Here is a 19,637-nt window from a genome sequence, read left to right on the forward strand (position 1 = left end):
AAAATGCAAAAACGCCCGTGTGCTTGCGTTGGAGTGCACGCTAAAGAACCCCAGGTGGTCAAAATTAATCCGGAGCCCTCCACTACGGCGTGCCTCATAATCATAACTGATTTTGGCAAGTAAAACCCCAGGAAGAAGAAGAAGAAGACCTCCGTACATGTTATTGCATCCACGTGATTGTCTATATGTAAGTGTATGTCTATGCAAGTCAAGCTTGTGGACTGCTGTTTCGTGACTCTCGTGCAACTATACAGTAGACCAGATACGCGCATCTTGCAGGCTGGGTAGGTAGTAGCAGATTGCATCGAGAACTCTTAGGTGATCTTCATCACCAGTGAAATAATATTTTTTTCTATACGCAGCACCGAGTGCTTCATATGCGTTACCATAGAGAAATATATATTGTTTTTCTGTACGGCGTTGCCGGCGTCGTTACGCTCACCAGAGGGCAGCCAGGATGTGGGCGCGCACCTCGTGCACCTCCATAATGCCGGGCAGCAGCGGCGGGTGCAGGCAGCACAGCAGCTCCTCGATGCTCATGGTGCCGAAGCGCACACACTGCATCACCTTCAGCACGTACGGCTCGTTCTCCAGGTAGTTGTGGTTGAGCCAGTGCAGGGCCGCCAAGAACATCACCATCTCACTGCGCGCGTTGCAGGAACCTCGCTCAAACGAGGGGCGCGCTGTTACTCCAGCGGTTGGCGCGCTAGCTCCGACGGAGCGTTCCGTTTCCTCTCCACTGGGCTCGAGATGTGTAGTCGACGGTCAACGGCTCTTTTGATTACTCGATGTATTGGTAATTGCGCCATGTTGGATGGTCGGAGTTCGCAAACGATCTGAGTCTTCAGCTCAGTCGCCACCCCACATACCGCGTCTTGTAGGAGCAATGTGTTGGTGTTACTTTGATTAGAAGCTTAGCAAGGACTCTACGTTGGGTGTGTTTTCAGTATGATCGTAACCTCTTTTCCTTTCTCACGATGTTGCTATAGGACTTTTAAATAATGCCAACCACTCTCTGTGCGCACAACGTAACACTGGGTTGCCGCCACCATCGCGAAAGATAGACGTGCCTGCGAGAACATGTGACAAAACAATACGCACATACAGAGAACGAAAAAAATTGTGTTCTTACCACTGAAAATTTATTTCAACGAAAAAAAAAAGACAAGAGGAATTGTTTGATTTAACAATATTTTTTATGCTTATGCTCAAGATAGTTTAATTTTAATTTTAACAGAATTGGTTACTATACGGTAAAGGAAAACATTTGTCAGCAATACAGTGAGCGAAATGAGATTTGTTCCTCTTTTTACTGTCCTGAATTAACATTTGTGTGCAGCTTCAGCAGCCACGTAACTATAGGTAAAACATTGATCTCGTCTGCGTGATCCAATTGGTCTTAATTTCCCAAAAAGTTACAGTCGGCTCTACGCACGAGTCATGCAACTCAAAGCACGGCTACAAATTCCGGTAGAGTAGATACTCGGATGTGTCGAGTAGTGCCGGGTGTTTTATTGCCCACTGTACTGTTAGATCTCATTTGTTCTGTGTAGTGTGCTTGTGTGATTTGTTACTACCGCGTCCCAGCATTTGACACTTCCATCTCCCATGAAAGGCACAGTCATCAGGGGAGGCAAAAGTTACTCCCTATAAGGGAGCAATCTATGTAAAAATTCTTTTTTTCTGTGAAATAACAGAAAAAAGTCATCAACAGAAAATGTTAGTGAAACTACGGAAAAAGTGATAAAACAGAAAATGTAAATTAATAACATTGCCATACTTTATCAGTTTTTCTCACAATCTTTTTTAAAAGAAACTGTCCGTGGGGCTCACGCTCCCTGCTCAGACGTGATTGAACTTGCTGTGGTATTCTGCCACACATATAGCATGTTCGCCAAAAAACTACCACCTCAAAATCAAGCTGGTTATCCCGCAACCGGACGGGTGTAATATTTTAGCATGTTCCGGCGCCCGCACTACGAACGCGTCAATGACTACTACGATGCAAAAGGGGCGACGAGCCTTGACTGCAGGAGCTACAATTTCTTTGTCCAGTTTTACGCCACTCCGGATTGCAAACTACATGAAAAGAGAGCAAACTACATGAAAATTTGGGACACAAACAAAGCATTCCGGCATGCTATGATGTCTTATGTATTGACGTTGCAATCCCATGCGGTCATTTAGCACGGCCGAAGCGTGGCCTCGTAAACGCTACAGTCTTCGGCCACGCAATCGGGCTGCCCGATTGTGTGGCATCCTATAGGCTAAAAAAACTTGATCGCTGCCCCCTTACACGGATTTGAGCAAGGGACGCTGTTTATTACGATGGTATGATAGATAGTCACGTTTCCACTGCAAAAATACTGAGGGACTGGTAAATCAAAGCTGTTGCACTTAATAACTGCCACAATTAGTGCCAACTGCAGGCGAACGTTGGGCACGGCCACAGAGCAGTGAAGCTCACATGTGAAATCGGTGCAGTAAAGGCTGTATTGAATGTTGCGCACTTATAATGTATCCTATGGCTTGAACGGTTTATACAGTTGACAACACACTGCTTATAGGTTGGCACGTCAAAACGTAGGTAACGAACGCTGCAAAAACAGCACGTGGTAAGCAAACGACCGGCTACATTGCGGCTGCTATGCGCAATGGCAGTCTAAAACCAGCGTCACATGACTGCAGTACGGGGTTGTTGTCTCGATGCAAATCCCCTATTGGTACACCGAACTATTGGAAAGAGGGGCTGTGGTGGCGGGGTGTTCCGACACTGAAATAGTACCCTCTTCTCCCACTTCAAATCCACCTGTGAGCGCGATGTCCAGCAAGACCCCGGTCACAGAGGTGATCATCGATGCGTACAGAGTGGGAATCGCAGCTTCGACCATAAGGCACCGAGGTAGAGACTGCGTTGGCGAGGAACAGGTGGACTCACCCTCTGGCGCCGACGGTGTTTCCCGAGAGCACCTCGCAGACCTGGTTGACATCCAGGTCGAGGAACGGCTTGCATGTGACCGTCTCTTCCAGTCGGTGGTGCAGCAGTTTCAGGGCCCGCTTACACACCGACGCCAAGCCGTACTTGCGCGCCGTCACGTAGACGTACACCGCGTGCTTTGGGTCGTACGGAGACTTGGTCAGGATCTGCGTCGGCATCGGACGTATACGAGAACACGCGACAGAAACGGGCGTCCGCTATCTTTAGGCTTGAAAGAAAAGTCTCCTGTATATCTCTTACGAGAGAATATCGGGGAAAGGGAGGCAGTCTAATGCCAGGTCTTTCTTAGTATTTGTTTTTGAGGGGGGGGGGGGATATGCAAATAAGAACGCGTATGTACTGCAGTCTAGGAGCAGGGCCCATATTCACAAAAAGCGCTCTTGCGCTACAACCTTTAGTAAAAGCAAATTTTATCCAGTGATAATGTTAACCAGCTTTGTGAGTTTGGCCCCAGTTTTTCTCACGAACATGTTATTGTACCCTGTAGCTCACGGGATGCCGAGCATCGATATATTTTACGTACTTTTGGCTAACGTTACATATTCATTTTTTAACCCATTCATCTTCAATTTTTGCACAAGGGAAGAAATGGGCGCTAGTTGGTCTTTCATAATCGACAAATAACAGCCTGTAAAACAAGGAGCATGCCAAAAAGAAAAAAAAAAAAAGCGGTCACTTTTTCGCGACGCTCTAAGTGACAGTCGTGTCGCAACTATAAGTTTAGGTGGGAAAAAAAGAGAGAAACGTAAAATGTTACTTCGCTTGGAAATTATCACGAACGACCCGATCAGCAGCAACTCTTGTTTCAACATGCTTACCCTCGCACACTTTTTCTTGACCCTGGCTATCTTGAGGATGCTAGCGGTAACATAGAGCTTCCCGATGTTTTGGCAGGTGAGGTGCAGTTTGCCAGAGTACATGTAGTCAAGTAGCGCGTGGAAAGCGTCGCCAGACACTCCTTGTAGCTCCAACTGCATTGAAAGACGTCTCTGATGGCCCTACGTAGGGCCACGTTGACCCCACCTAAGACCTGTACGCATTGACTACATTGACCCTATGTAGAGGGTCAATGTAGCCCCAGGTAAGGGTCGCATGCAGTAAGTTTCGTTATTGTTCTGCTAAGGTTTAGTGCGAGGTTCGCGTGATAGCTAATATGCTGCCTGTGTGTCACAGTCAAATCAAAGGCTGATCATTCCAAGGATTGAACAAGTTTGATTCGTATTCGATTTGATCTCAAAATTGGTATTCGCACATTCCTAAACTTTTCTGTTGGAAATATAGTCTCATTGAAAGCATTTATTCGAGGCATCTGTGAATCTAGCCACTACGGCGTCTTGGAAGCATATTTTGTTGGGCACAGCGCTAAGGACGCGGACGCGTTAAGGCACATGTGCTTTAATGTTTTCAATGTGCCTTAACCTTTGCCCGGGTCCTTAGCGGTTTGCCGAACCAAATATTTACGACCAACTACCCAATGTTTGCACTCTTGAAAGCAATTTGAGTGTGGCCTTTGATTTGAAAAGCCCGTAGCATGGGAGTTCACCCCCCCCTCCCCTCCTCCCCTTCTCCACCATACTTAAAGAAAGAGGACTCTCACAAGAGCAGGGGCCGCATTCTGAAACGATCCACTTCGGCGATACTATCGCCTCGGCGACAATATCGCCGTCAGGCGCGCGCTGATTGGCTGGTTGAGCAAAATTGGATGACGTCGTGCTCAACCAGCGCCGTTGGCCAAGGCGATAGTATCGTCGAAGTGGATCGTTTCAGAATACGGCGCCAGGCGACCACAATGGAGAACGTCGGCAGCATTCCACGTTATAAACATCGTTGCCTGTACATGCCTCTCGAGAGTCTTCCCTGGAGTGGTTTCGATTGTTGAAGTGTCATTCACCCTCTTATCCTCCGGCGTTAAGTTTCCCTTTTGTTCTAGCTCACCACCAACGGCTTTTTCCATTTTCCTCTCCTTTTACTGTTGAGGGAGACGCACTGAGCCGTACAACGCTGGCGGAAAAAGATGCAGATTATGGAATAGGTAAAAGTACCTATGAGCGCTTATTCCCCATGTTACCTGCTTTATTTTGTTCCCAGCTGCTTTCCCGCAAAAAAAAAGAAAAAAAAAAGAAGCGTGGGTGGGGAAAAAAAAAAAAAAGGAGCATCTCGCAAGCAAGGAGTATTCTTCGCTCCTACCCAGCCAGGCCCGTAGGCCTGTACCCCATCGTTCGTTAGTATGAGAAGAGGCTAAGACCAGCTTCGGTTGCGCATTGTTCACGCCGTGGGAGCCCACACGCACAAACGCACACCACTGTTGATGTATATAACTGTTGGGCAGCGCAGACTGTGGTCCCCTCTCCACTTCGCCATCGTCATTTGGTGCTCGTCTATCGACCGGAAATCGGTAATTTGATAGTGGGACGCCAAGAGAGGGAGAGAGAGAGAGAGCGATGGAAAGGGGGCGTGAGGGGGGGGGGGGGTGTACGGGCACGAAAAGGGCTCGCTGATGGTATCACACGCTCATGCAGTCCCTCACGTCGGCTTCCCTCCTGTCTTCTTCCAAAGAGGGGGAGATTATTTGCCTCCCGCGAAAGTATTTTACGCGCGGACAACGGGATATGTTCGTATATATATACACCCTGTGTTGGAGTAGCGGTGGCTTTTAGGGATGACACTGCCGGCAGGCCCGCTAATAAGGTTGGCTCCAGCGGCTGCGTTGTCGTCGGCGGGATGCCGTTGTCCCCTCGCCGACGTGCCCGTTGTGCTAGAACTATATATACCTTTCTTGGACGGCCGGCTCGTTGGCCAAGCTGCCTTTGGGGCCTCAAAGAGGTTAGTTTGCTGTTGCTAGATGTAGTCTCCCCGTTGTTTTCCCTCCCCATAGATACGGCACATTGCCGGCGGATCCTTTTCGGGAGCTTCCTTACCAAGACGACGCCCGACGCCGTGTGGAAAGGATCCAGACGGCGAGCTGAGCCGAACAGAGATTTGGTTACAGCGAACAAGAGTAACGAGAGAAAAACTTTCCATCGAACGTTCGCTGTTTAAGAACTTGGACTAAAGAGCGCACTCGTGCTGAAATGGGCGCGGGTCTTTTGTCTTCGACTCAAGAGAACGCGCTTCTCCACGGGGACACAAGTCACGCCGGTTCGACAGCATTCTTTTGTTCACGTCGCCAAGCCTGTTGCGGGGGAGGCTGTCGTGCTCAGCCTTCTCGTTAGTTCCCCGCAGCTGAGGCGATGTTGAGTGCTTGAAAAGGCACACCCGTCCTCTTTTACAAAAGCTAGGTCCCAGTACTGCCTACCAAAGATAATTAAAAAGAAGTTGAAAAAGAAAATCTGACGCTCAAGCACACGGTATTGTTAACTGTGCGCTACGAATAGCGAATATAACATTGATAACAAGGACGATGGATGACAAATAAAAAGTTTCACAGTAGTGGGGGAGGACGGACGTTTCAACGTTCCCCTGCTGATAAGATCAACCACCGGCGCAGCTTCGTTCGGGCTGCATGTAACTATAACAAGATAGAGGGGTATAGGGTATACGAAAGGATTTGTTGGCGCAACTTTCCTTCTGTGTCTGAGGATTAGCAGCGAGGATCTCCTGGAAGTACCGCGAGTGCACGGAGAGCAGAGAACGGTGGCACGGGAACCTCGTTGCGCCCAGGAGCACCACGATGTCGGGATTTTCGTTGCGCCGGCAACGGAGCCTGCGAGGAGAACGCGACCGTATCGTCCCTGGTTAATTCGAGGGGGCTTTCTTTTCAAGAAATCTTTGCTCAGGCTTCGCTGATACCGTCTCTCCGATTGCCGAGAGCCAGAAGCAGCTCAAGACGCATCAGGTGAAAGGGCCTGTACAGCCACTGAAGACGTGGAACTTGTTTACAGTGTGTTGCCTTCAGCAGAGCTTAAACTGCATCACGAGTCCTTCTTTTATACCCATGGATTTGGGTCGTGTACAGCCTTTTCTTTTTACGTAGATAGTTTGACACAAAGTAAGGCCTGCAGTACCTTTGGCGATTTCTAGACGCGCCTTCACAAACTACCGAGTACAAAATATATTTTCTAGGTAGCGAAGCAACTTGCTCGAACACACTAAGAGAACACTCGTAAATGGCTTTGTGGCCCGCGCGTTGCCTAATCTGAGTAGTCGGACCAGTACATTGGCTAGGTTATGCCACGTGAAGCTGTTCATAGGACAAAGCGCATGCGGTCCTCTGCCAAGCATTCAGTTCAACTGTTAGCTGAGATGAGCTAGCTATGATGCTTGTTTCAGAGATATAGCCTAACGTACCGACTCTTTTTGTGTTTAATGCATTCGTATTCGTAGCCAAAAGCAGCGGTACTGGTGTCTGCACCCGGTGAAACTGTTTCATCGAATCATAGAAGAAGCGAAATACAGCAGAAGAACGGTTGTTGTTTGTCAAACGTTCGCAGAAGGATGTATAATGGTTATGGAAACCACACCATAGACGTAAGCTCTGCACAGATACGATGAAAAAGTTTAGAGGAAGTTAATATATTCCTGAGGATAAAATACGCTGCGATACGAGATGATTAAAAGTGTCAGTGAAAATAAGGTACAACACTGGCCCCAGCCCGAAGTTTTTCAAAAAATATTCGGCACTTAGCTTACGGCTACAACGCAAAGGCATCGCCCGCAGCTGTGGTTATATTGAGTCATATCTCTATAGAAAACTGGGTGAAGGGCTAATGCTCGGAGCAACGTTTTAAACGGAGGGATTGCAGTCACTTTTGAATTACTTTTAAGTGTAACTCTCGCAATTTCAGTGCGGATTAACCAAGTGGTTGAGCTAGTAGAAAGGAACGTGGTGAGATGAAGTTGTAAGTGGCAATGATTGCGTGGGATTTGCGTTTATGTCATGTAGTTCTTCTTTCTGGGGTTTTACGTGCCAAAACCAGTTCTGATTATGAGGCACGCCGTAGTGGAGGGCTCCGGATTAATTTTGACCACCTGGGGTTCTTTAACGTGCAGTTGTCGAGCATGCTGCAATGATGGTGAACAGAACTATCGCGACTTCAACAAACTTCCCTACGTATATCGGGTACCCCCGCGGTTGTAGACTTCGTGCAGGGTGTTACGACACTCTAATGTGTAAATCTGCGTAAGTAACGAACATGGGCCCCAATTCACAAAAGCTTCTTAAGCAAGAATTTTTCGTATGAAAGAATTTCAGCCCATCCGGATGCCAGACATAATATTAAAGCAAAGCTTTCTATGTCTCACTGATTCGTCCGTGAGCGTCGAAAACGCACTGCAATAAAGCCAACTCACACAATGGAACTATCTGCGCATCTGCGCACACAATAGAAGAACGGAGCACGACATACATATCGTAGAACACTACACTTTGCATTCGCAGTTGTACCGATAAGAACAATGGGAACAGCAACGCCACGCTACCCAGACGAACTGTATATATCTGCATTGCATTACGCGAGTCAGGCAAATGCATTCCCGGCCGTCCCCATGGGTAGGCCGCGGGTGCAGCGCACGACAGAAGAGGCTGCCGTACGCGAACGTAAGGGCGAGCGCGATCGTGCCCGTAAGGCCGATCCCGTGTATCGGCAACAGCAGAGCCTCTGACCGTATACCACAGTCGTCCGTGAAAGTGTTAGTGTGTGCGTGTAATCAATGGCTACATGATTTAAAATAAAGACTATGCAACTTAACGAAATGTATGTTCATTCAACTTAACACATACAATCCTAAACAAGCAGTCCAATCACATATGCATCGCATCGTGTCGCTCAGCATTTAGTGGATTCGTTGCCTGGTCGTTGGCTTTGAACTTTGACTTTGATTCAGTTTGCATGGGAGAAAGCTTCGCGTTCAACCATCTTTCTTTAAGAAAGGGGCTTTGATTTTTATCTAAGGCGGCCGGCCAATGGCAAAGAGCACTAACGAAAGAAAATCTTTGTGAATCTGGCCCATGATGCCGGGCCATAAACAGTGAGGGAAGAAACCATTACGTTTTGTGTAAAAGAAAAGCATAATACTCCTTGACATGGTGCGCCGACAGACGACTTGAATGTTCAAAACGGATGCACGAACAGCTGATGTAAACTTTGCGTATATCCTGCAACACAGGTAGCGTTCATGTGCTACGGGCCAACAGAAACAGATGGTTACTACAGTGTTAGCTATAATAAACTGCCCTAACAGAACTTGCGTAAACTGGCACCCCATTTGGAGAGAGTGACCTTCTTATTTTTTACTGTGAGCTAACGGTGTCAGTCCACCTTTTCGGTGGCAACTTCCATGCGTATTGTCTGCACGCTTTTTTTTTTTAATTTTCTGTACTCCTGTATAAGGTAAGGTGACAGTGATTATGATGGTTATTCTCTCTGACGGATAAAAAAAGAGGAAAAATGTTCTTGCGCCTCTGCGTGGAAGTGAACGTATCGCTGAAAGCGACCAACCGAAAATACGACGTTAATTTTCAACTAATTAACAGCGATGAGTCCAAGTAAATCTGTCAACAAATTTATCACCATTTTTCTTCGGAACGTAGAATGGCAGCGAGCCTTGTTGCTTTTGGATAGGCACTACAAAGCTTGACGATAAACTCAACGTGTTGCTTCCAATCAGTGCTAGAGACAGATGTTCTGTCGCGTGTCAAAACGACGGAGCACTATCAGTAACATCCGCACACATCTTCTTCAAATTTAACATTTATCCCTTCTTTTCATGAAACAGCGCAACCTGGTTGAGGAAGTATCGTGTGGTCTTTATTTGTGATTGTGAATAATAAGATGCCCCATATACTGTACGCGTAGGTGTGCATCAAGCTAGAACTGCCTTCATAGGGATCTGCACCGTTGTTGCTTAAGAGAAGTATATAACGATGACAATTAGAAACAACCAGTCGTGCTATATCATTAAAGAAGATCAATTAACTGCGGCAGAGGTATAAAGTGCAATATCTAAACTTTCGAAAATTGTCCTTGAGGAGTATTGCAGGAATACAGGCATCAATATCCAATCTGGAACTGAACGTTATTGTGCTTCTAAACGAAGAAAAAATCGCAGGGAGGCAAGAAATTGGAAAATAAATGTCATTTAGTTCAACACACAGTGCTGCTTGAAGTCCTCCAAAATGGAGAGCCTGCAAATAAGCAAGAGAGGTAAGCAAAGTAGCCGGTAGTCTTGCATCCGGCGCATGAAGCGACCGGTGGTACCATGCACATTTTTCGATGGGCAGACAGAATCAAATAATTCTCTTAACTTCGTGTAATTGCCTATAATTGAGTATTCAGGCATACCACACTTGAAATGTTTGTATTAAACACATCGATTCGAAGCCTAAGTATCCGTTTCTATGATTCAGGGGCGTTCGAGCATTCTAAGCTTTCGAATAACGAATCGAATATTGTCCCATTTGATTCGGTACTCGAATGTGATAGTTGCTATTTAATTAGGTTTTCAAATCGAACATTAACTATTTGAAAATTCGGATAGTTTTCGGATACTTTACGTCGTCGAATGCACACGATCAAACTGGAAATTGCGACAAAATGCGATAACTTTCATTCCACCCACAGTGGACATAATAATGGACAGTACTTTGCGTTTCTCGGAAAGCCAGACTTTTCTGACTAAACACGATCACTCGTAATAAGATGTTGCTTAGACACGCACTTCGGCAGTTGCTAATGTTTGCTACTATTTGTAGATACGGCACCTTTGCCCTTTTATCGGATTTAACGTACATGAATACGTTCCATAGAAATATAGTTGATACAAAAGTGGCACTATCTGCCGCGACAATTTCAAGTATAGAGAAATATGTCTTTTTTTTCCGCTCTGCTATCGCCGCAGACGGCACTAATTTCTTATTTGGTCGCGAAGGTGTACACATATATTGATTAGCCAACCAGGCTGCCTTTCTAAACTTTATATGATACCACATGACCGCCCGCATATGCTCCGAAGAACCCTAAGCTTGCGAACAAAACGCTTAGTTAATTGCTTCAGACGCTCTATTTGTGCTTTTAATAAAGCATGCTTTATAATGGGCAGTGTAATGACAGAAACTTGAATGTTGGGAATGCCAGGATGCAAAAATTATTCGAGATTAGTGGCGAGAAGGCTGTACGTTATTCGCAAACTATTTGAAAAATATTCGATTTTCGATTCGATTCGCGCCTGGCGCTATTCGATTCATATTCGATTCGCTTCTGGCCCTATTCCATTCGAATTCAATTCGGTCTCAAACATTCGCACACCCCTACTTCGATTATATTCGAAATTCTGAGCACTTGCGCAACCTTAATGAGAAGTCAAGCAACAAGCATCTTAGTTGTCGCCGCCATAAACACGGTTGCCCCTAGAACTCACCCAGCGGCTTTGGCCTCGCGGCGCTGGCTACGGCGGGATTCGCCCGGCTGGCCGCCCCACTCGGTGTCGACGGACAGCGTCGAGCTGGAGTCGGTGAGCGACGAGTCGAACAGGCTGCTACTACTGCCGCCCGCCCTCGAGGCCTGATCTGGGCCGGCCGGCGGAACACAGAGGTCACACAACGGCGCTCAAGTCGGTCTCTCAAGGCTGGACCTAAAGTCTGGGGTGACTCTAGGTATAGGGACCTGGACCCCTTTGACTTGTGGGAGCCCGGCGAGCGACTCTTTCCAATATAGAAAAATGCGAACTCGAGCTAGTTGGTACTAATTCATAGCTTAAAAAAACATGGCGAAATAAAACTACGATAAGAAAGACGACACAGGACGAGTGCTGTTAACCGGGACAGGGCTCGAAGTAGAAGATGCTTCACAATGCTCTTCGCGGTGTCAGTCAAAATATTGCGAGTGATAGACCGAAAACACGAACACAGCCAAAGGTAATGCGGAGGTATTTCTTGTTGCTCCAGTTGGCCCAACGTAGATAATAAGAGAGATGAAATGGGTACAGCGTAAAACATGGTGACCATGACGTGTTTCCGGCTCCAGCAAGTACTTCCGGCTCTTGCAGCCAGTAAAAGCAAAGCCTTTCAAATCGGTTTCTGTTACTCAGACGGGGGGAGCCGCAGCTGGAGCGTGGATATGGACGCCCCCTATTGACACACACACAGAGAAGGTGAGACAAGGTGAGCGCCCTATTTGTTATGAAACAATAATAAAGGTTGTGAGCTCAGTCCAAGTCCATATCACAAGGAAGAGGGGCGAGGGGGCTGTAGTAGTGGAGAGACACTTTGGATCAGTCTGTATATATTGGCATTTATCAAATCACAGGACGGATTCAAAATTAAAGATGCAGGAGCGGTGCGAAATGTTGAGCTCCAGGGGATCAGGACGAGAGTGGTGACGTCAGTGATCACGGGAGAAGGCATAGTTAACTCATGGTAGGAGACTGGGCCGCGGCGGAATGGCGGGCAATCGTCGAATGACTCATTACAGTCGCTCAGATGTAAGCCACGAGGATCACGTTACCTTTCCAACTGTGATATGGAAGGCCAGCACTAGCACAGGGTGTTTGTACAATCGCGCAGCAGCAAGCTACGATGCGATTGCTCGAGTACTGTGTAGAAATACCAGAACCAGCTCCAGTGCGCATTAATGTTAATTAAGGAAGCATGATCATATCAATGGCAATAGTCGGGAAACTGCACCCCGCTGCGGTGTGCAGAGGGTATAAAAATTAGACTGAGGCTAGGCATGAAGCCGTGAATTGATTTCCGACTGCAGCGGCTGCACTCCGGTGGAGATGAAATCCGAGAACGCTCGTGCTCTTACAATTGGGTGCACCTTAAAGGCCCTACAGTAGTCAAAATAAATTACCATTGTCCACATGTGCTGTTCTACAGCGTAAAAAAAGTATATATTTCGTATGTTAACTATTTGTTTAAAATGAAAACTACGGAAAGAGCGACGCGTGTTTCACCACCAACCGCACCCGTGAAGGTCGTGATGGCCGAATTGGTCAGGTAGGACCAGTTTTGAGAGCTCGGGTACACGATATCCTCGATGCAGCAAGCCTTGACGGACCAGTCCTCCAGGGAGATCTTCTCTGGAATGTCGGGCAGCACCATCGAGCCCTGGGCTTTGCGGTGAGCGCTGGTTTGCAACTTCTTTCCTGAATGAGAGGGATCGAGACGGGGGATGCTCGTGGCTGTCACCGTGAAGATTTTACGGGCGCATTTCTGAACGAGTTGATCGTGCGATATACACAAACGCGCCCAATTAATAAAAGTGCCAGCAGGTACCAGCATATGGGCTTACTGAAGAGCGTAGGTGGATGGAAATCAGATGACTTGGGGACTTTTAGAAAAGAAAAAGAAGAACACTAAATATGGATTTAAAGTTCAAAGAGGAGCTTTCCGCAAATGTATGTCTGGTTGGGAATAACTGATTGATAGGACTGAGTTTTGACACCAACCAAACGATTTTCATTTTAACAGTCCCAAAGTTTCGAAGGCCGCACCGGCTCTTTCTTCAGGGGTGAGGTCGGTACAGCCCCTGCAGACTCTATATATACAGACCTCACACCTGAAGGAGGAGCCGGTGCGGCTTCGAGACTTCGGGAACTATAAAATTTAAATCTCTTGGTTGTCAAAATTCAGACCTATAAATCAAATATGAATCTGATTTAAAACAAGCGAGCTCGTTCATTATTATTACTGTTCAACAAGCTCATTGCAGCCCGGAGGGAAGTAGACGAACTGATGTAAGTGAGAACGCGTGCATGTGGTTACCCGTTTAAAGTGATGCCAAAAAATAGTTTAGCTTCCTTTAGATGGGGAAATTTCTCATTTTGTCCCGTAGGTGCTCTAGAGCTCGGGTTCCGGAGGTATGACGACTTTTACAGAAGGCATAGGTCCTGCGGATATATTGAATAAGAGCAGTTCAAATAAGTCGGAGCCTTTCCCCTGTCGAGAAAAGAGGGGTAAGCGAAGCTTGTGGCAAGACGACACTGTCGCAGGCTTCCGCTTCGTTTGTCTAAACTCAGGGTCGGCGGCTCTTCGTTGATGTTTCGACTGGGCTTCGGAAGCCCTCACGCTAAAATCGGACGACAAGCTTCGCTCACGCCCATTTTCTCGACAGGAGAATTGAAGGGCTGGGGAATTTGTCTCTTTGGGTCCCACGTGTGACAAGGGTAGTTCAAGGGCGCGTTAAAGGCCACCGAGCTCACAGGGGTATGTGCCGTTGAACTTGTACCCTTTCTGCACTATGACCAGGATCGGCCCACTTTTCTGTGAGACCACCACCACCGCCGAAACTTGTGGTCCTATAAAGATTCGGTTAAAATGACGGTGGTATGATACTCGTGGCAGGCCTCGAAAGCTGCCTTGAGTGCCTGCTTCTGTTCGTGGATCGCCAAGAAGCGTTCATCAGAGCTGGCTTCTCTGCAATCAGAGACGATGTGAGGAGAAGCCACCCTCACTCTATCGCGATAAATAACACCGCAATAATTTATGTGCGGGTGTGCATAATCAATAACGTTAACATGGTAGCGGAGCTCCATGAAATAATAAATAAATAAATAAATAAATAAATAAATAAATAAATAAATAAATAAATAAATAAATAAATAAATAAATAAATAAATAAATAAATAAATAAATAAATAAATTACGCAGTGACACGGACAGCAGAGCAAAAATCGGGAGGTCGATCTTTGCCTCAACAGTGTTGTGCCATAGCACCTGCCATCATCGCCACCCGTCCCTCTAGGTCCTGCCGACTAGTCGCCAACGGGACGCGGCGACACAATGCGACGCGGGTGCCTCAGCAACCGCCCCGTCTTGATCCGGTCAACGAGTCGCCAAGGGGAAGCGACGACACAATACGGCGCGGGGGGACCTCGACAACTGCCCCGTCTGTGTCCTGCCGACGTGCAAGCAGCCCCGGCCATCATCGCCACCTCGGGGTCCTGTCGACGAGTCGCCAGGGGGACGCGACGACACAATGCGACGCGAGTGACGTCAGCAACCGTCCCCTCTTCCTCCTGTCGACGAGGAGCCGCCGCCAAGGGGATTTAAGGAGGAACCGGCCCATTGTTAAACAGAGAGTCGCTACCGGCCGCCCCGTCGGTCTGGGGCGCTCTTACCAGCTCTTACTGCTTTGACCAGCTATCCCCAGCTAATGGCAGCTATTACCAGCTATTACCTGCTATTTCTGCCATATCTGTACATATTTGTACATATTGTATAAAGCTTTCGTCTCCTCTTCGCCTGCTTCAAGACTCAGTCTCTCGTCCCGGACCCCGAGTCGCAATAGTGGATGGCAGCTATGGGATTGGCGAACCAGTATCTGAACAGCGGATGGCAAGCTGCGAGATACGAGGAGCGAAGACGCCTGCTACACCGCTCGATGGCAGCTACCAGATCGACCGGCGTCAACCACTTTGGCTGGGTGAGTGCCCGATGTTTGCTCTTCTTGTCGCCAGACCTCTCTAGCACAGGCAGATGTTAGTAGAGTTTTGTTGTTTTGGTAAGCTAGCATTACGAATTTACCTTCCTTGAATAGTCCATTCTAGTTTAAGGTAAGGGTAAATTTTGTGGGCAAGCAACACGAGGAACGAGATCGCGATGGAGGAATTCCAAGTTCAGGACCTCTATCAAATTTGCGAGGAGTTGGGCATTTCCGCCGGCTCCGAAAAAGCAAGGAAAGCGATTCTCGACGTGATGCGAGCGGAGGACGTGACGACCGAGGAAGCCGAAGAGGCTTGGGAGATGATTGTTGAGCGAAAGCTGGAGGCAAAGGAACGCGAGCGACGTGAGAGGCGCGAGCTTGAAGCGAAAGAGCACGTAAGTCCCGAGGAAAGGGCAAGACGAGAGAGCCGTCGACAGAATCAAACATGGATATGGCGCACAGCGCGATACCATCTTTGTAGTTTCAAGGCGGGCGATAGCATTGTTACTTTTCTTGCGGACTTTGAAAAGGTTTGCGAGAAAGAAGGTGTCAACCGGGACCTCTGGTCCGAGCGGTTGATCCTGTTGCTTCCTCGTAGACTCTCGTGTGTTCTGGAACACCTGCTTGATGCAGAGAATCGGCACTATGATGAGGGAAAGATGGCACTGTTGAGGCATTTTGATGCTTTAAGTCAGGCCGACTGCGAAGGCCGGGTTGATAGCGACAATGCCGAGCTTGAGGAGGACAGACCGCCCATTGAGATGGCTGCTAGTTCGGAATGTATTGGAAATGCTGTGGCGCCAATTTTGCCCGCGCTAAGTGATGAGCGCGAACACACTGTTGTTTCGCCGTCTAGAGAGGCCGCTTTGCAAACAGTGGCCGACAGTGGCCCCTTTGATCTCGATAGCAGTGATAAAATTCGGTCAGTTGAGGAGAGACCTCAGGGCGAGCCGGCTAGCGCAGATGGCGTCGGATGCAGTCATGTTCTGTCAAAGGCACAGACATCTAGCGACGACCACGAGCCTAGCTTGGTTTTGCCGCACGGAGCGATATCGCTGCGAAGAGAGGGCAGCGTACCTACGAGTACGCGTGCCGAGACCACGAGCCCTGTGAGCCGCGCCGAGGGCAAACGACGAAGGCGCAAGCCGAGAAAGTCGGACTCGGGCGGCGATACGAGCCGGGTCAAGCGCGCCAAGCGCCAACACGTTGGTAAAAAGCGCAGTAGGGTGAACCCGAGGCTTAGGCGGCTGCTGCGATCTATAATAGGCGTGACGCGCATCTGTAAAGGCAGGATTTCTCCGAAATTCAGACGCCGCAAATGCCGCCGGTTCACAGCGATGTCAAGGAGTTGTAAGCAGAGGAACGTAGCGAAGCATTTGGTATGCTTGATAGTCTGCTTTAATTGCCACTCCCTTCCTGGGGGAAAGACAGGCGACTGCCCAGCGGTCAAAGGGACAGCGTGCACGCGGGTCCGTGAATGTGTCACTGTCGCAGTATTTGGAGGCCACGGGTCGAAAGTCGCAGGTGCTTCGGACATATCAGCTTGGTTTTGGTGTCGCGAGTGGACAACGAGTAGAGCCGAGAATGGGCGACCCGCTCGAGCGCGTCTGAAAGGGCGTGTTTGCGAACACCACGCATTTTGAAAGCCAAGGCATTTTGAAAGCACCTTCTGTTATTTGTCCTTTAGTATTCATTTTTATTCTTCTTTGCGTTCAAGTTCAGTCGCGTGTTGAGCGTATGAAAAGTTGCGATGCCAAGGAGAGCACATTTTATGCTCTGGTCCCTTTTGTTCGCGACACACCGACATTGTTTTAGTTTGTTAATGATTAATTTACTGAGGCCTGATTTCTGAACTCTCGAGTAGAGAAGACGTCAATGTTTTCACGTTTTGTTGTTATTACGTTTACCTAGGCGAGACAAAGCCTAAATGCGTAATTTTAATTGTGATTTGTTTTGTATTGTACGCATTAGTTAGTGTCAGTGTTCACCTTTGCTTTCATGTCGTTAGTGTGAGTTTTAGTATTTTTTTTTCTTTGTTTTTTTGTTAGCACCGCTTCTGTGCTTTATAAATGTGGTGCTCGTTTTGCCGAGCGCATTTTGACAGCACTAAGTGGAGGGCTATTTCTTTATGCGGTGACAGTTGTCGGATTTCATTAAGCACTTTTGCGAAGTGGCGCCCAAGCGCAAAGATTAGCGGCGCTCAGCCTTTGCGTCACGGCTTTCGGGGGCAAAATTAAGTCATCTTCGGCAACCTTGATATTTGCCAACCTGCTTGCATTACGGTTAAGAATCGCTTACAAAGCAATTCTGATTTGATTATAACCCTCACGCATTGTCAATTAAAGAAAAAAAAAAGAGGTCCGTATCTCGAATTTCTCTCTCAGATACGTGTCTCGTGTTGTTCGGGAATTTTTTGTTGATGTTTTGTTTTGTTTAGCGTAGCCAGATCTCGGAAAATGCTTTGTTCGATGATTTTGGTCTGGCGGTTTGGAGAGCATTCGGAGGGTGCTTGCTTTGGCCGGAGTGGTTTGGCGTTGTTGATTCTTGGTCGTTCCAGTGGACATTATCAGGACCGAGCAGCAGAAAAGACCACCGGCGGGAAAAGCGGCAGAGCCCATACCTCCAGACCATCCTGGACGTCGCCCAACCGGCGCATCCAATCTTCCGAGCTGCGTCGGACAGCTCGACCTCTGGATGCATTGTCTGGCGGCGGGGGTGCTGTTGTGCCATAGCACCTGCCATCATCGCCACCCGTCCCTCTAGGTCCTGCCGACTAGTCGCCAACGGGACGCGGCGACACAATGCGACGCGGGTGCCTCAGCAACCGCCCCGTCTTGATCCGGTCAACGAGTCGCCAAGGGGAAGCGACGACACAATACGGCGCGGGGGGACCTCGACAACTGCCCCGTCTGTGTCCTGCCGACGTGCAAGCAGCCCCGGCCATCATCGCCACCTCGGGGTCCTGTCGACGAGTCGCCAGGGGGACGCGACGACACAATGCGACGCGAGTGACGTCAGCAACCGTCCCCTCTTCCTCCTGTCGACGAGGAGCCGCCGCCAAGGGGATTTAAGGAGGAACCGGCCCATTGTTAAACAGAGAGTCGCTACCGGCCGCCCCGTCGGTCTGGCGCGCTCTTACCAGCTCTTACTGCTTTGACCAGCTATCCCCAGCTAATGGCAGCTATTACCAGCTATTACCTGCTATTTCTGCCATATCTGTACATATTTGTACATATTGTATAAAGCTTTCGTCTCCTCTTCGCCTGCTTCAAGACTCAGTCTCTCGTCCCGGACCCCGAGTCGCAATAACAGCCATCTGTGGGCTTAAAGCGCAGCTTAACTAATTATTGATTTACATAATTCAGACACTATCAAGTGCGTGCCGCAAATTCTATGACAGACAGCATCACAAACCCACGATGCGAGTAAGAAGACAGTGCTTTAGCATGCCGTCACTGGCGACCGCCACAGCTCCAGTCAAGCGCCGACTGAGAGGTCTAGCCACATCGAACCGCGCATGCGCATAGACGATGCCGCATGGACACGTCACATGGCCACGACAAAAAACAGTTGATGCACTGGGGTACAGGAATGCTGGAACGACGAACTGCTAAATAGTCCCCCTACTACTGCCGCTCACCTTGGTTGCTTAGCGACGAGAGCGTTTGCAGCAGAGAAGCGATCTGGCTGAAATCCTCGCTGCCGTCCTCGGCGTTGAGGTCGTCGAGGTCACGTGGCGTTGTGACGCACTGGCTGATCAGCGAGGAAGTGGCGGCGGCCGCCGCCCTTCCTCTGCCGCCTTGGCGCAGCGACTTCTGCACCCTGACCCTGGCACTGGCGCGCGGACTCTCGTCGCTACCTCGCGCCTTGGACATGACGCCATGGAGGGAGAGCTTCCGCAGCATGACGGCAGCCCCCTCTTCGGACGGTCGCGGTCTCGCGAGAAGGGTGGGCTTCTTACAGGCGCTAGGTCTGCGCAGTCAGCGCGAACCGATTGCGGATCGTGAGAATCCAGCAGTTTGCGACCGTAGCCAGTAAAACCGTACAATACATTTTGTTTTTTAAACATATAACACTACACACGGGGAATCCGCACACCAGGCTGCGTGCCCAAGCTGCGGAAATACTCAGCATTTTCTTTTTTTTTAGACATTGCGGCCAGTAATCTTTCCAGATCCAGTGTACGGGGGATGTAAAAATGAACGCCGAGAGGTGTCGCTCGGTTTCACTCGGTCACGTTGCAAAACTGGAACAGTCTGTGCACGACACATCCGATC

General features: G+C 48.6%; 1 protein-coding gene across 1 annotated transcript; it reads right to left on the reverse strand.

Moving 5' to 3' along the window:
* Positions 1-438: 438 nt before the first annotated feature.
* LOC119448713 (uncharacterized) lies at positions 439-19,325 on the reverse strand. The gene is made up of 8 exons (XM_037711936.2): positions 19,001-19,325; positions 12,902-13,081; positions 11,354-11,501; positions 6,538-6,701; positions 5,917-5,960; positions 3,817-3,996; positions 2,939-3,144; positions 439-643 (listed from the first exon to the last, which is right to left on the reverse strand). The coding sequence occupies exons 1-8, from the start codon at positions 19,263-19,265 to the stop codon at positions 439-441; spliced, it is 1,392 nt and encodes a 463-aa protein (XP_037567864.2). The 5' UTR covers positions 19,266-19,325.
* Between the last annotated feature and the right edge of the window lie 312 nt (positions 19,326-19,637).

The sequence above is a fragment of the Dermacentor silvarum genome, chromosome 4 (genome assembly GCF_013339745.2).
Source record: "Dermacentor silvarum isolate Dsil-2018 chromosome 4, BIME_Dsil_1.4, whole genome shotgun sequence".
Classification (NCBI taxonomy): domain Eukaryota; kingdom Metazoa; phylum Arthropoda; class Arachnida; order Ixodida; family Ixodidae; genus Dermacentor; species Dermacentor silvarum.

Bases quoted from the DNA above. Each gene is read 5' to 3' on its own strand.
- LOC119448713 (XM_037711936.2), bottom strand. From the start codon at position 19,265: ATGCTGCGGAAGCTCTCCCTCCATGGCGTCATGTCCAAGGCGCGAGGT. The intron at 5,961-6,537 runs GTATACCCTATA...TGTTCGGCTCAG, and splicing joins TTGCGCCAACAAATCCTTTC to CTCGCCGTCTGGATCCTTTC. The intron at 3,145-3,816 runs GTAAGCATGTTG...ATGCCGACGCAG, and splicing joins TCAAGAAAAAGTGTGCGAGG to ATCCTGACCAAGTCTCCGTA.